Source organism: Mustelus asterias, chromosome 11 (assembly GCF_964213995.1).
Source record: "Mustelus asterias chromosome 11, sMusAst1.hap1.1, whole genome shotgun sequence".
Taxonomy (NCBI): Eukaryota; Metazoa; Chordata; class Chondrichthyes; order Carcharhiniformes; family Triakidae; genus Mustelus; species Mustelus asterias.
Window position 1 is genome coordinate 29,293,821 of NC_135811.1, and position 13,442 is coordinate 29,307,262.

The 13,442-nt window shown below is 42.6% G+C and overlaps 1 protein-coding gene across 11 annotated transcripts in view; it reads left to right on the top strand.

The window, feature by feature from the left end:
- Positions 1–13,442, top strand: part of LOC144500442 (uncharacterized) — a 256,651-nt gene that overhangs the window by 30,776 nt on the left and 212,433 nt on the right. For all 11 annotated transcript variants that reach the window (XR_013498975.1, XM_078223362.1, XM_078223364.1 and 8 more), the window contains one exon: positions 3,221–3,280. Coding sequence is in view for 8 of the 11 variants with exons in the window: in XM_078223362.1 (XP_078079488.1) it covers positions 3,221–3,280 (60 nt within the window). In the remaining 3 variants the exon portion in view is untranslated. The remainder of the gene's footprint in view (positions 1–3,220; positions 3,281–13,442) is intronic.

A 13,442-nucleotide genomic window follows, 5' to 3' on the forward strand; every position in this document is an offset into this window, starting at 1 on the left:
TTCATTGAAGTGTCCAAAATTCCTACGAGGCTCAATAGGGTAGATGCAAGAAGGATGTATCTCCTGATTGGGAGCTCTAGAACTGAGGACACAGTGTCAGAATGAAAGGTAGGCTATTTAGGACAGAGATGAGGAAGGATTTCTGCAGTCAGAGGGTCGTGAATCTTTGGAATTATCTACCCCGAGGGGCTGTGGAGCCTCAGTCATAGAGTGTTCAAAGCAGAGGTAGATAGATTTCTAAATACCAATCACATCCAGGGATACGGGGATAATACATTGAAGTAAAAGATCAGCCATGATAGTTAAATACTGGGGCAGGCTTAAGGGGCCAAATGACCTACTCCTGCACCTATGATCCGATGCCTGAGTTTAAGGAAGATCGGAAAATTATGGCCAGTGATCCCACAATTTTCACTGCCCTCAGTAGCCATCTCCTCCAGTCCTGGTGCCTTATCAACTTTAAGTACAGACAGCCTATCCAAAGATGCCAGAGGACTGGCATCCAAAAGGGGTGGAAAGGTAAGCTTGGCAAATACAAGTCAGTTTAACCGCCAGTTCATCAATTTAAAACCCTTCGGGTGTCTGAATAACCTTCTCTTTCGCCAGGACCTGTTCAGCATTTTCAGCCTTGGGAAAGGCATATGCAAAGACTTCATTCAGTACCTCAACCATGCCCCCTGCCTCTATCGCATATCACCTTTTTAGTCCATAATTGGCCCCACCTCTTCTGACAACCCTTTTATGTTTATATGCCTGTAGATCTCTTTTATGTTAGTTACCAGCCTCTTCTCATACTCTCTCATCAATTAATTGCTTTTCCAAATTCCCTCTGAGCTTTCTATATTCAACCTAGTTCTCAATTGTGTTATCCAACCTGACATCTGTTATAAGCACACTTTTTCTGTCTTAGCTTAATCTCGATCTCTTCCATCATCAAGAGAGCTCTTGATTTCTCTCTCTACCTTTCACCTTTGTGGGAATATACCGTGACTGTTCCCAAACTCTCTCTTCTCAACAACAGTTTCTTCGCTGTTGCTATCAGTCTTTTGAATAGACCTACCATATATTAAGCTAATCTTTTTCTACACCCTAGCTATGACTATAACACTATATCCTGTACCCTCTCCTTCTCCACTATGTACCCTATGAACAGTATATTTTATTTTAATAGCGCACAAGAAACAATACTTTTCACTGCACACCAATTTTGGGCAGCAAGGTGGCACAATGATTAGTACTGCTACCTCACAGCATCAGGGACCCGAGTTCGATTCCCCGCTTGGGTCACTGTCTGTATGGAGTTTGCACGTTCTCCCCATGTCTGCGTGGGTTTCCTTCGGGTGCTCCAGTTTCCTCCCACAGTCTGAAAGACGTGCTGGTTAGGTGCATTGGCCATGCTAAATTCTCCCTTAGTGTACCCAAACAGGCACCGGAGTATGGAGGCTAGTGGATATTCACAGTAACTTCATTGCAGTGTTAATATAAACCTACTTGTGACAGTAATAATTTTTTTTTTAAATGTGGCAATAAATCAAGATCAAATCAAAAGGCAGCCAATTGTTCAGTTAGAGTTTTGTCGGCTAATCCTTGGTTCTTATTTATTTGGATCAGAGCGATTTTTACCCTCATTGAACTTGGCTTTCCCCCAGTTCATTATTCTTATTCTGGATTGATTCTTGTCCTTTTCTATTGTTAACCTAAACCAATGATCACTGTCTTCTGAATGCTCCTTGACTAACACATGATCCACTTGGCCCATCTCATTCCCAAGAACCAGGTCTATCAGTTCCTCCTTTCTCAGTGAACTGGAAACACAAATGCTCTTGAACACACTCTAGGAACTCTTGCTCCTTTCTGCCCATTACATCACTACTATCCCGGTTTATATTCAAATCCTTGGGGGACATACCCATTTTAACTTCTATATAATTCTCGCACTTCTTTGTAATTTCCTTTCAAATTTGTTCCTCTACGTCTTTCCTACTAGTTGGTGGTTTATAGATTATATGAGCATTGCAACATTGCATCATTTTTTGTTCCTTTGTTTTAACCAGCTAGATTCTGCTCTTGACTCCTCTGGGGAATCCTCTCTCTCTCACACTCTAATATTCTCCTTAATCATTACTGCCAGCCCTCTTCTTTTCCTATCTTTCCTGAACACCTTGTATCCAGGAATATTTAACACCCAGTCCTGTCCTTCTTTGAGCCAGGTCTCTATTGCTGCCACATCATCGTATTTCCACATGGCTAGCTGCATCTGCAACTCACCAATTTTATTTGTCACACACCATGCACTCACACATGCTTTGCAACCCTAATTTATTACTTTCCTCTTACGCTGAACCCACCTATTGCCTTACTATTTCCTACTCCAGTGCCATCTCTCTCTCTCAATATTCTGTGTATCTTGAATCACTTTCTAGTTTACTTCCTGGTTCCCATGCCTCTGCCAAGTTAGTTTACTCCCTCCCCAGTAATACTAGCAATGGCCCTGCAAGGAAATTTACCTTGGTTCTGTTAAGTGTAACTTATCAAGTATGTACAAATCCCGTGTTACCATAACAGATCCCAATGTCGCAAGATTCTAAAGCCCTATCTTGCATCATCTCTCCAGCCATGCATTCATCTACTCTATCCTCCTATTTGTGTACTCACCTCTGCGTGGTACCAAAAGTAATGAAGAGATTCCTACTTTTGAGATCCTGCTTCCTAATGTTCTACATAGCTCCATAAATTCTGACTGCAGGACCATAACCCTCTTTCTGCCTATGTGATCGGTATTGATGTGGGCTGGGCGCTCACTGGCTGTTCAACCTTGCTCCCCGTCCCCTCCCCAAAGGGTGCTCTGTAACTGTTCAGTGACATCCTTGATTCTGGCTCAATGGAGGCAACAAACCCTCCTGGATTCACATCTGCTTGGGGAGTGTGAAGAGCTAGAAAAACATTTGTGTCATTTGTTTCAATTACACCAGGGCAAGGAATGTAATCACACACATCATGGAGTTTATCCGATTGCATTTAGAAACAATAAAGAGCTTGTCAAATATCTTGTCAGGAAGGCGCGCCTTTTCAATTTTTTTGTGTGTCTACAGAACAAAAATGATGATTCCAACTCTTAAAATTCCACAGTTAATACATAGAGTTGGTGTGGTACCAATGCCACAGTAGATTTGACTGGTCAAACTTGTTCATCTATTTACATTTTGATTCAATTTTTTAGCCAAAGGCTACTGATACAGACACAATCACCCCATCACCTCCAGAACAGGAGACCATACAGGTATTGTATGTAATATGGCATGCACCTAAACATAGCTGCATTAACCTCATGTGTTGGACTGGAACTTTGCATGGCTTGCTGTCTCTCGTGCACATCGATTTTTGAGCTGCTTCTATCATCCAGAGTTCTCATATTTCAGAAGCTTATTAAATGCATGGAACCTAGCATAAAACAAATGAGAAAGGAATGGTTGTTAGATAGAGCAATACTTTTCTGATCCGCTCACTCGGATTCACACTAATGTAAAACGGCAAATGTTAGTTATGATAAACAGGCATCACTAATGCAGACTAAACCCCAGCAAACACTGCTCGTGCCTCCTACAGAGATTGTGTGCAGGTGCAATGCATGGACCAAATGCACGACTGTCCTTTAAAATTGTCTTCTGTTGTAACTTGTGAGCTGCCAATGTTGCGTATCGGATTCACATGTAGCTTTCATTACAAGCTTGGAGATGTTAGGATACCAATGGTTGGAATGTATGGGGTAGGTGGTTGGAAGCAGGGGGTCATGTGATGGCACCTCCGGGGATATGCTCGATACTAAGCTGTATGGATCAAAGGCTCCAGGTTTGATCTGTGCTCTGTGCCGAGTTAGCTGATCTCAGCCAGTGGATAGGGTATGCAGTTATTGGCCTCAATGCTCTCTGCTTGGAAGTAGAAGTTCAGTTAGGGGCCTAGAAATTTTTGGGCACGGTGGGGGTGAGGGGCGGGGGACCTTTCCCTCCCCTGCGCTGTGCCTGAATGTTGAGTCCCCACGCTCTGCAGACAATGGGCCTCTCAATTCAAGATTGCCAAAAAGACATGAAGAGCCCTTTGTTGAAGTGGAATCCAAATTTGGGCTGTTGCTAGAATTGCAATGGCTCTCAGGTAACTATTAATTGTTGAGGGTTGGGGCCTATAGGTCAAGTGTCGGGGCTTGTACCAAACTTTGTGCTGGGTTTGCGATCGGGGAGAGGATTTGGCGGGGTTGTGGGGGGGCGGGGGGGGGTGGTGGGAGGGGAGGGGTGGGGGAGTGGGGGGGAGAGGGTGTCAAGAAAGCAACTGAGGGCACACAACAATCTGAAGGTGGGGGTAGTAAGAGGAGTGTTTATATTCTGGTTACTTACCTTCTTTATTGAAGGCAATCCCGAGGGCTAAAGTACAACCTTTCCTAAAGTACAACCTTCAATGGTGCTTGCTACCTCAAGACAAACCAATCCTGAGGACAGACCTCAAGCAAGCATTAGGCTACTTATTTGTACATGTGAAAGAATTAATACCTGCTTCAGGGGTGGGCAAAAGATGCCTCTTTTTTAAGCTTACCCAATATGGGACTGGATTTTAATATCCCCCACTGACATACTTGAAAGTGGAAGAACTTATAAAATAAAACAACTGGCCTACCTGCCATGTTTCTGCCCATACCTGACCCGTCACCCATCTTATGCTGGGTTGAGAAGCCATCAAGCAGCATGCCTGTCCTTGGGGCCTATTGAGGCCCTTTAGTGGCCAATTAATGACCATTTAAGAGCCTCATTCCACCTCCACCACTGTATTATAAAGGCTACTGTCAGAAAGGAAGGGGATTATCTCCTTCAGAGGGTCTCCTGTGCCATTCAGAAGATGCTCCCGGCTCCCTCACCACTCCCCTAGCCAGGTCTCTAAAACACGGCCTCCAATTCCAGCCCCTCCCTCACTGGGATCTGCCAAGCAGGTCTGTCCCCAATCCCTGAAGTCTAGGACCCATGACACTTCTTCTCCAGAGATTCCTTGACACACCAGCAGTGGCCACTACTCAATTCTACCATTGCTGGGACTACACATTGGCTGGCAGTTTTCTTAATGTGGGACTTCAACCCAGATAGTGTGGGTGGATTGACCTTGCACTTTTCAGTTGGTGGCAGGGGGAATACACTCCCTATAAAATCCTGCCAATGGTCTAATTGTACTTCCAGTTAGAAATACACTCAGACTTTCTCACCACATACTGGGGCCTTAGTGTAACCTCCATAGTGCCTGAAAAATGGTCACCGTACAGACCAATTTCTGGGCTTATGCTTTTGATTCTTCTCACTGTTCATAACCCTGTTGGAAAGTGTGCCTGTGTGGACATTCATGGCAACAAGGTCAGGTCAGTTGAGATCTGCTCTCCAGTATTAAAGCATGCTGCGAATTACTGCCTGGGCTCACACAGGAAGAAAAATGATTACAGAGAAGGCATTAAACAGTGGGATGCATAGAATCATAGAATCCCTACAGTGCAGAAGGAGGCCATTTGGCCCACAGAGTCTCTGTCAACTTCCTGACAGAGCATCATACCCAGGCCCTCTCTGCCTTATCCCCATAACCCCACACATTTACCATGGCTAATCCATCTAACCTAAACTCTTGAGGTGCTAAGGGACAATTTAGCATGGCCAATCACCTAATCCGCACATCTTTGGACTATGGGGGGAAACCAAAGCACCTGGAGGAAACTCATGCAGTCACAGGGAGAATGTGCCAGGAATTGAACCCGCTGCAAGACAGCAGTGCTAACTAAAGGGTGGTTAGCACTTACTGAAGCATGTCCACTCAGTGTCAGTAATTACCTTCAGGTCAAGACGAAGTGAACATTTGGAAAACGGAATGAGAAGAGTTTGAAGTCAGATTGTCACAAAGAACTGAATAAAGACTGATAGCATGTGGTTTATGTATGGAGTGTTGACAGCTAAATGGAATTTGGCTTATGGCCAAATTTTTAAACAGTCTGACAACCTGAGCACACAGAGAGTAAACTCTGTGTAGAGCATCCAAATGATTAAAGCTTTATGTTTGTGAGCTGAACAGTGCAATTCAAGACATAAAACTGTATTCTGCATTTACCACTAGAAGGCACCCCAATACAGAATGTTTCCTTAAAATCAGCTCTTCCTCAACCATAATACTTGTTAAATTTGTACTTGTTAGCAGCTTTGTCCTTTGTCTTTGGCAAGAATGGATTCTAATTGACTTACTGATGTTTTAATGATGAGTACCAATCCACAAGTGTGAATTTAAATTGGCTCAAATTGGCTTGAATTAAGGACTTGTGGAAAAATACAATTCTATCCACGTTTGGGTCCTTTTGTATTTCAATAAGCTTTTACCTCAAATAAAATCTTCATGCAGAGGATAAGGGTGTAATGGGGAAGTGGGGTAGCTAGGTGTTTACATAAGATGTTGGGAAGATGAGCTGCCAAGAGTATTTAATTGATGAAGTTAGACTGTTCCACTTTTCACACTCATCACCTCAATAATTGAACTGAGAATGAAATAGTTGGAAGGTCATGCACAGTTCATGCCCAAATTTCCAATACATTCTGCAGGTAAGCAAGGTAAATATCACCTCCTTACTGACAGACGTCAGGAGCTGAGAGATAAGACTCTGTGAAGTTAATTTTTATGTGTAGCAAACTTGTTGTAAGTGAACGGTAATTAGACTTTCTTCATTTTGAATGAAATCATAAATATATCTAAGCAGGTGGTCAGTGCAAAATATCTCCACAGGGTAAGAAATTAGAAGTTGTCAGGACACCATATTCAGAAGATGGCAGTCTGGAGTTCCAGTGAGGTGCGGAGACACTGAGAAGTCAGATACTGGGGCTTAGGTTTAGTGTGATTGGTAGAAGGATTAGAGGGGACATGAGGAAAGGCAGTGAATGTAGCCCAATCCATCATGCAAACCAGCCTCCCATCCATTGACTCTGTCTACACTTGGCAAAGCAACCAGCATAATTAAGGACCCTACGCACCCCCGACATTCTCTCTTCCACCACTTTCCATCGGGGAAAAAGCGACAAAAGTCTGAAGACACGTACCACTCGACTCAAGAACAGCTTCTTCCCTGCTGCCATCAGACTTTTGAATGGACCTACCTTGCATTAAATTGATCTTTCTCTACACCCTAGCTATGACTGTAACACTACATTCTGCACTCTCTCCTTTCCTTCTCTATGAACGGTATGCTTTGTCTGCATAGACAAGAAACATTACTTTTCACTGTATACTAATACGTGTGACAATAAATCAAATCAAAAGGAAAATCTCATGTTTTTCACCCAGAGGGTGGTGGAGATCTGGAATTCACTGCTCGAATTGGTGGTTGAGACTGAAACGTCCAACTTATTTAAAAGGCCCCTGATCTGCATCACCTGTGAGGCTACTGATCAGGTACTGGAAAGTGGGATTCAAATGAGCGGCAAGATTTTTTTTATTGGCTGGCACAGACACAACAGGCTGAATGGCCTCTTTTCATGTTGTAACTTTTCTGTGGTTCTCTGGAGACCTTTTCTATTGCATTAAAGGTGCTATGTAAGTGCAGGTTGTTGTTGTGAAGTTGGGATTTCTTTATTGAAAAATGGGAAAATGACTACCTCTTCCATAATGTTAATGATCATTGAACCATATGTGAATGTGCGGATCTGACACATAGGATTCCTGAGGTCACAATTGGGTGAGTAAGTTTTTAATTAGAGATAACCAGGCAATTGCCAGTCTTTGTTATGTTCAGAAAGGAATTTCACCCCCAGGAGTTAGGGATTCAGGAATACTGACCTAATGTATTCTGCATGGTGCTGACGTTCTTGTGGCAGAAAGCCTGCTGGGAGTGCAGCTTTCATCTGTTAACAACCATGTTAAACTGGGGATGAGGCATTATGAAAATGTCACGCTTTATTTCAGAAAACTGCACACAAAGAGTGAATGTGTTTTCTTTATAAATTATCTCTTCCATTCAAAAACACTAGACTAATCTCTTCAAATGGTTGAAAATAGGCAGTGTGGAAACCAGCATCTGATCTATACTTAGCCTCCCACCTCTTTGATTTGGACTGGACACTGGGTCTATAAAATAAAAAAAAAGCAGGAAATGCTGGAAACACACAGCAGTAAGAGTTTTAACAACACCAGGTTAAAGTCCAACAGGTTTATTTGGTAGCAAATACCATTAGCTTTCGGAGTGCTGCTCCTTCTGAAGGAGCAGCACTCCGAAAGCTAATGGTATTTGCTACAAAATAAACCTGTTGGACTTTAACCTGGTGTTGTTAAAACTCTTACTGTGTTCACCCCAGTCCAACGCCGGCATCTCCACATCATAACACACAGCAGGTCAGGCAACATCTGAGGAGGGACAAACATAAGGTTACCATTTCAGGTCATTGGCCTTTCAGCAGAACCGGTCTTCAAACAAACTATTTGGAATATAAACAAGATTTTTAAAAAGACATCTTAATTATAGAATATTTTCCCACTTCCGTGGAATCACCACTTGTCCTGTAACTGTCTGGCTGTCACCTAATCTAGGAAATATTGAAGGAGTGGCCAGTCTTCTAATGTCCAATGCACGTCAGTCTTTAAGCGACTATTGTAGATTTGGAAATCACAGATTTGCTGCATTTTATGTCACCTTGAAGTATTCATTTAAAGTGACAGTGTTATAGGGATGGTGAAAATGTTCAATTTTGGATTTTGTTGAGAAGTAGCTTTAATCGTGAGTTGGTTAGTTGTCCATTTGACTAGGTTCATTGATGCCAACAGTTGGACAAATGACGAAAGTTATATGCTTATTTTTGGGGACTTGTTGAAAAGCAGGGCACGGACTCTGCACAGGAATGTCATAATGTTCCTCACTTGAAAATAAACATTGAGCGCAGATATCTTTGTAAAAGGAAATTGACAGATCAGCGTCCAGATCATTAAGGGGAGGGGAGAAGTTAATAAACGAGAAAGCAAAACAAATGACAACTTATCTTCAAGGCAGGACTGGGTTTTTTTTGCGTATCCCAAGACACAGCTGTATGGGCTGGCAGAGTAGTTCAGTCTGTAATTTGATCCCTGACGCTGAAGAGATGACCTTTGGCCTGCTTCCCAGCATTCACCTGCCACAGATTGTTCTTAATCTTGTGATTCAGGAAGTTCTCCTTAAAGTGCATGGAAAGTAGGTGACAAACACGAGAGTTGGTTTTAGAAGTGTCGCAGGAGGGAGTAGAAGTAAAGGTAAGTGAACTCAAAACCAGGAGTTAAAAATGTGGGTGGTGGTCAGAAAAGTGTTCCATCAAATCAGTGAGTGTCAGTCTTTACTGAAGACAAGAGTTGAAACCGTTTGTGTTCAAGCTGACGGAGCAGTGTGACATGTTGTAACAACCACCACCACTCAGGAATGTCTGTGCTTAACCGAGGAGTGGTATCTGTGATTAACCTGAACTTTACCAAGCCGGAAAAATGAACAGAAACGCTGTGTCAAATGCTTTCTGTCTACATTCTATTTGTAGAGTTCCCAGTGTATAATCAGCTATTGCCCAGAAGACACAGAATTCCCATGTGGGTCATGTCATTATACAAGCAGTGTTGGAATTCACTAAAGTACTGGGTCGTTGTGTTGCTAAGGGTTGATGCTATATGTTACTGTGGACAGCAAGCATTTGTTTGTTGGACTAACCTAATGTCGTCACCAATAGAAAAGCTTTTTGTTTGGAATAGATTGTCATTATCTTACAGCGAAGGGAAAAGAACAAGCTGCAGCAGAGGGGTTGTATTTCAGTCCTGTGGAACTGCACTATACTGAGGTTAATATCACTTGCAGCCTGGTAATTGATTTCCATGAAACCTGTGCCTTTGTATTGTAGACCCTTCTGTTGAAATACATTTGGGACTAACTTAACCGTAGTGAAATTGTTGGATACACTTCTGAAAATATGACCCAGTTTCAATCATCACTTTGCTGAACGGAGCTACATCGTGACCTCTAAAGTAGGGGAGAAATTGGAATGTGATGCACCAGCTGATTAGGCCTAATATAGTCCTGAGAATATCAATTTGGCAACGAAATGGTCTGTATCCAATCTGCACAGGCACTGGCCACACTGCCAAGCTTGTTGGGATGCCTAACACAAATGTAAATTAATTAAAGGACTCTTGACAAATTCATCATCCGATAAGTGGGTCAGATGCAAGGCCTCCCTCACTGAGGGCTTTGCAGTGGTCTCCCTCTGTGGCTGTCAACTAAAGAAAAGTTGTTTTATTATATATTTCTGTAGCTTCCTACAGAGCAGGAATATTTCCCCAATTCCACAGCGGTCATGGTAGGCCCTTCCCCACACACTTGCTTCTACCAGTGGATTGTTCCAATTTTCCCTTCAGGACCTTTCATGGTATGGCTACGGTGAGGCAGGTGATCCCAACTCCCATCAGGCAACCTGCTCGATGAGGTGTGATGAGCTTGTTCCAATTGTTGCAATAAGGCTAAAGAACCCATTTCTATTGATCCTCGGGTCTTTTTGGCATATGCTGCCTCTTTCGAACAAAGCCTGGGTCTGCTTTCAATCCCACCATTCCATGATGAGCACTTTTCTAATCAATTCATGACTTCTGCGAGGATCAATTAATTAGGCCTGATTTTTTTTTAAAAAGAAAGCAAGATTGTTAGAAACAATCCAGCACTAATTAGCAGCTGATGCTGATAACTGCAGCCAGTGACTCTTGATGTTACAACAAGCAAACATTAATGCCAGGACACTGTCAACTTTCAAAATTAAAGTTATTCTGCAGGTAAAGGACTGCTCATAAAACATTTATACTTTTAAAGCCTGGATAGTGAAGAGAATGTAATACCTGGGAAGAGAAGCAGGAAAACAGACAGGGAGTTTTCAGAGTACAAAATAAATTATTCTCCCAAATAGAAGTGAGACTGGGAGGGGTTGTATAAAGATAGTAATTACATCTAAATCCCACATGGAAGCATGTCTGTAATTCTAATGTTTCTAACGTTAACATATTTTGAAGGATGCCATGTATGTTTAGTGTAGTTTACTCCAATGTGAGATACCTTGATCCCTGTAATTGAAGTTAATTAACTTGTTACAACCCATGGTTGCTCTGCCTCTGAGTAATTCAGAACCAAAGTAAGACTTTGTGCATAAATAACAATTAAAAGCAGGCTTGCCAAAACGGTTTTACAGAAATACCTCACATAATTTCTTAGACACTGTTCCTCTTGCTCACAAGACTCCCTTGAGGCAACTGACCCCTCCACGGCTATTAAACAAGACCAAAATGGAGCAGGGAAAAGTGCCAGTCCAACCACTGTTCTTAATATCTTTCATGGCAACCATCTACCACACCTCTGTGTGATTTCATGCTACAACAACAGTCACTTGCATTTATATAGCAGCTTTTGTATTATAGCATGTCCCAAGGTGGTTTGATGCTGAGCCGAACAGAGAAAGCTAGGCCCTGCCCAGGCACTCCCCTTATCTGGTAGGGTGATTAGAAGATGCTAATTCTCTTTGACATCACTAGCATCAACTACATTTTTGCTGTTCTTTAATTTATTTCTGTTATCTGTTTTTAAATTTGCTTTTCACTTGTTTTGGATTGTTTTCTCTGTTCCTACCCTTCTGGATTACGTTCAAGTACTACACTGGATTGACTTTATTGATAACATTCAATATTTTATTAAGTTCGGGCAAAGTAACCTGCCTCTAATGCTACAGATACAATGCTACCTCACTCAGTGTACTGCCATGCTGACACAGTATACAGAATGTGTGTAGCTGCGAAAACTTCATGTATTAAGGTACTCTGAGTTTTGGATAAAACTGAAGCATACGTTACATTGTACACTTGTTTGGTTATTGGAGATGGAGAGGAAGGTAAGCAACAGAGGAAACAGAAATATTTGGACTCGCGTCAATAATGAATTGATTCACATGGTGTTGGATGCAACTGGACTTGAGGAAAAGCAACATGTCATTAGAGTGGGGAACTTGCCCACCATTTCTTTACCATCCTGCCTTTTTACATTTTGGGTGCTGAGGTCACCTGCCCCAAACTGCTGGGCTGCACTTTAAATATACAGATTAGGCATTTATATTAATGTCCAGGAGCGCTTTGCTATACCTCCTTCAGACTGGAGTCAGGGAGGGTGATCCAAGTGAGGGTACTAGCCACCAGACCGAATCAACCCTGACATGAACCAAGGCCAAAACAGAACCAGCAAGGTTTGGACTTGGAGGAGCTGAAGGGCCACATAAGGGAATTTTGGACATCCCTGTCTCAGGCATCCCCTCTCCCTCAACCAAAATTCAGAGCAGTTACCTTGTGCCAGGGCCATTCTCCTGGGTGTCTGGATGATGTTTTTTTGCACACTCATAGTCCACTAACTTCACTTTCCTCCTGTTTGATGTCAGATAGTTTTACAACGTGAAAACTTCACGTTGTTAAATTCAATTCATTTTGTATTACATAACTTTTAGTGAAATTTTCTCTTGTCTTGTGAACATAAGATCCCAAATTGCATTTTTTACATCAATAAATTTCCAGTAACTCTGTACTGGAGATTCCATTTGTCATCATCTTGCAAAAGTGTTTGGGAAGCCTTTTTCCTAATCTATTTGTGAGCACGTCATAAGGTCAAAATGTAACGTCGCATATCTTGCATGTTTCAATGTAAGGCTCAAAAAGGCTCTTATTTGCATTAAATCAATTGAAGAGACAGATCATCCAAACTAGCAAACATCTACACAGAAAAAAAAAACCGTGGTTGCTGGAAATCTGCAACAAAAACCTTTAAGGTGGGAAACACAGGTCTGGGAGCACCTGTGGAGAAAACATTATCCTGGATATTCTGGATGGCAAAATTTCCCATCCCATCACCTGAAGAGTAGGTAGGTAATACATCCCCACTGATACTGGCTGCTCCCTTTCCTTAGCTGTCTAATTGGCTGGAGACAGGACTTCTGTCCCTTGCTTGGGAGGAGGACCCACCTCTGAAATCTGCAGGCCAAGCTGATTGGCTGGTTGCTCAGTACTCCCAGAAGTGGTCAGGACTGGAACCACAACCAGTCCCAAGATTTTAGCTTTGGGATGCAATTCTCTCAAGTCCCAGGACGGGATCAGAAATGGGGAGTGTTTCCTGCTCTGGAGGCTAGTGGGAAACCATGCCATATCTTTTGACCCTTACCTCGTTAATTGTGCTGCTAGAGGTTTTCCGCTGTGGTGGGGCAAGCATGATGGCATGAGTCCTGCCATATTATTGGGGTGTCATGTTGAAAAAGGTGCCCAATATCACTGATCCACAGTTGAAGAAAGAAGATGGATCTCCAGGAACACTTGAGGCTGGGAGATGGACCTTCTTGATGACACCGAATCTGGAAGGTCCACCT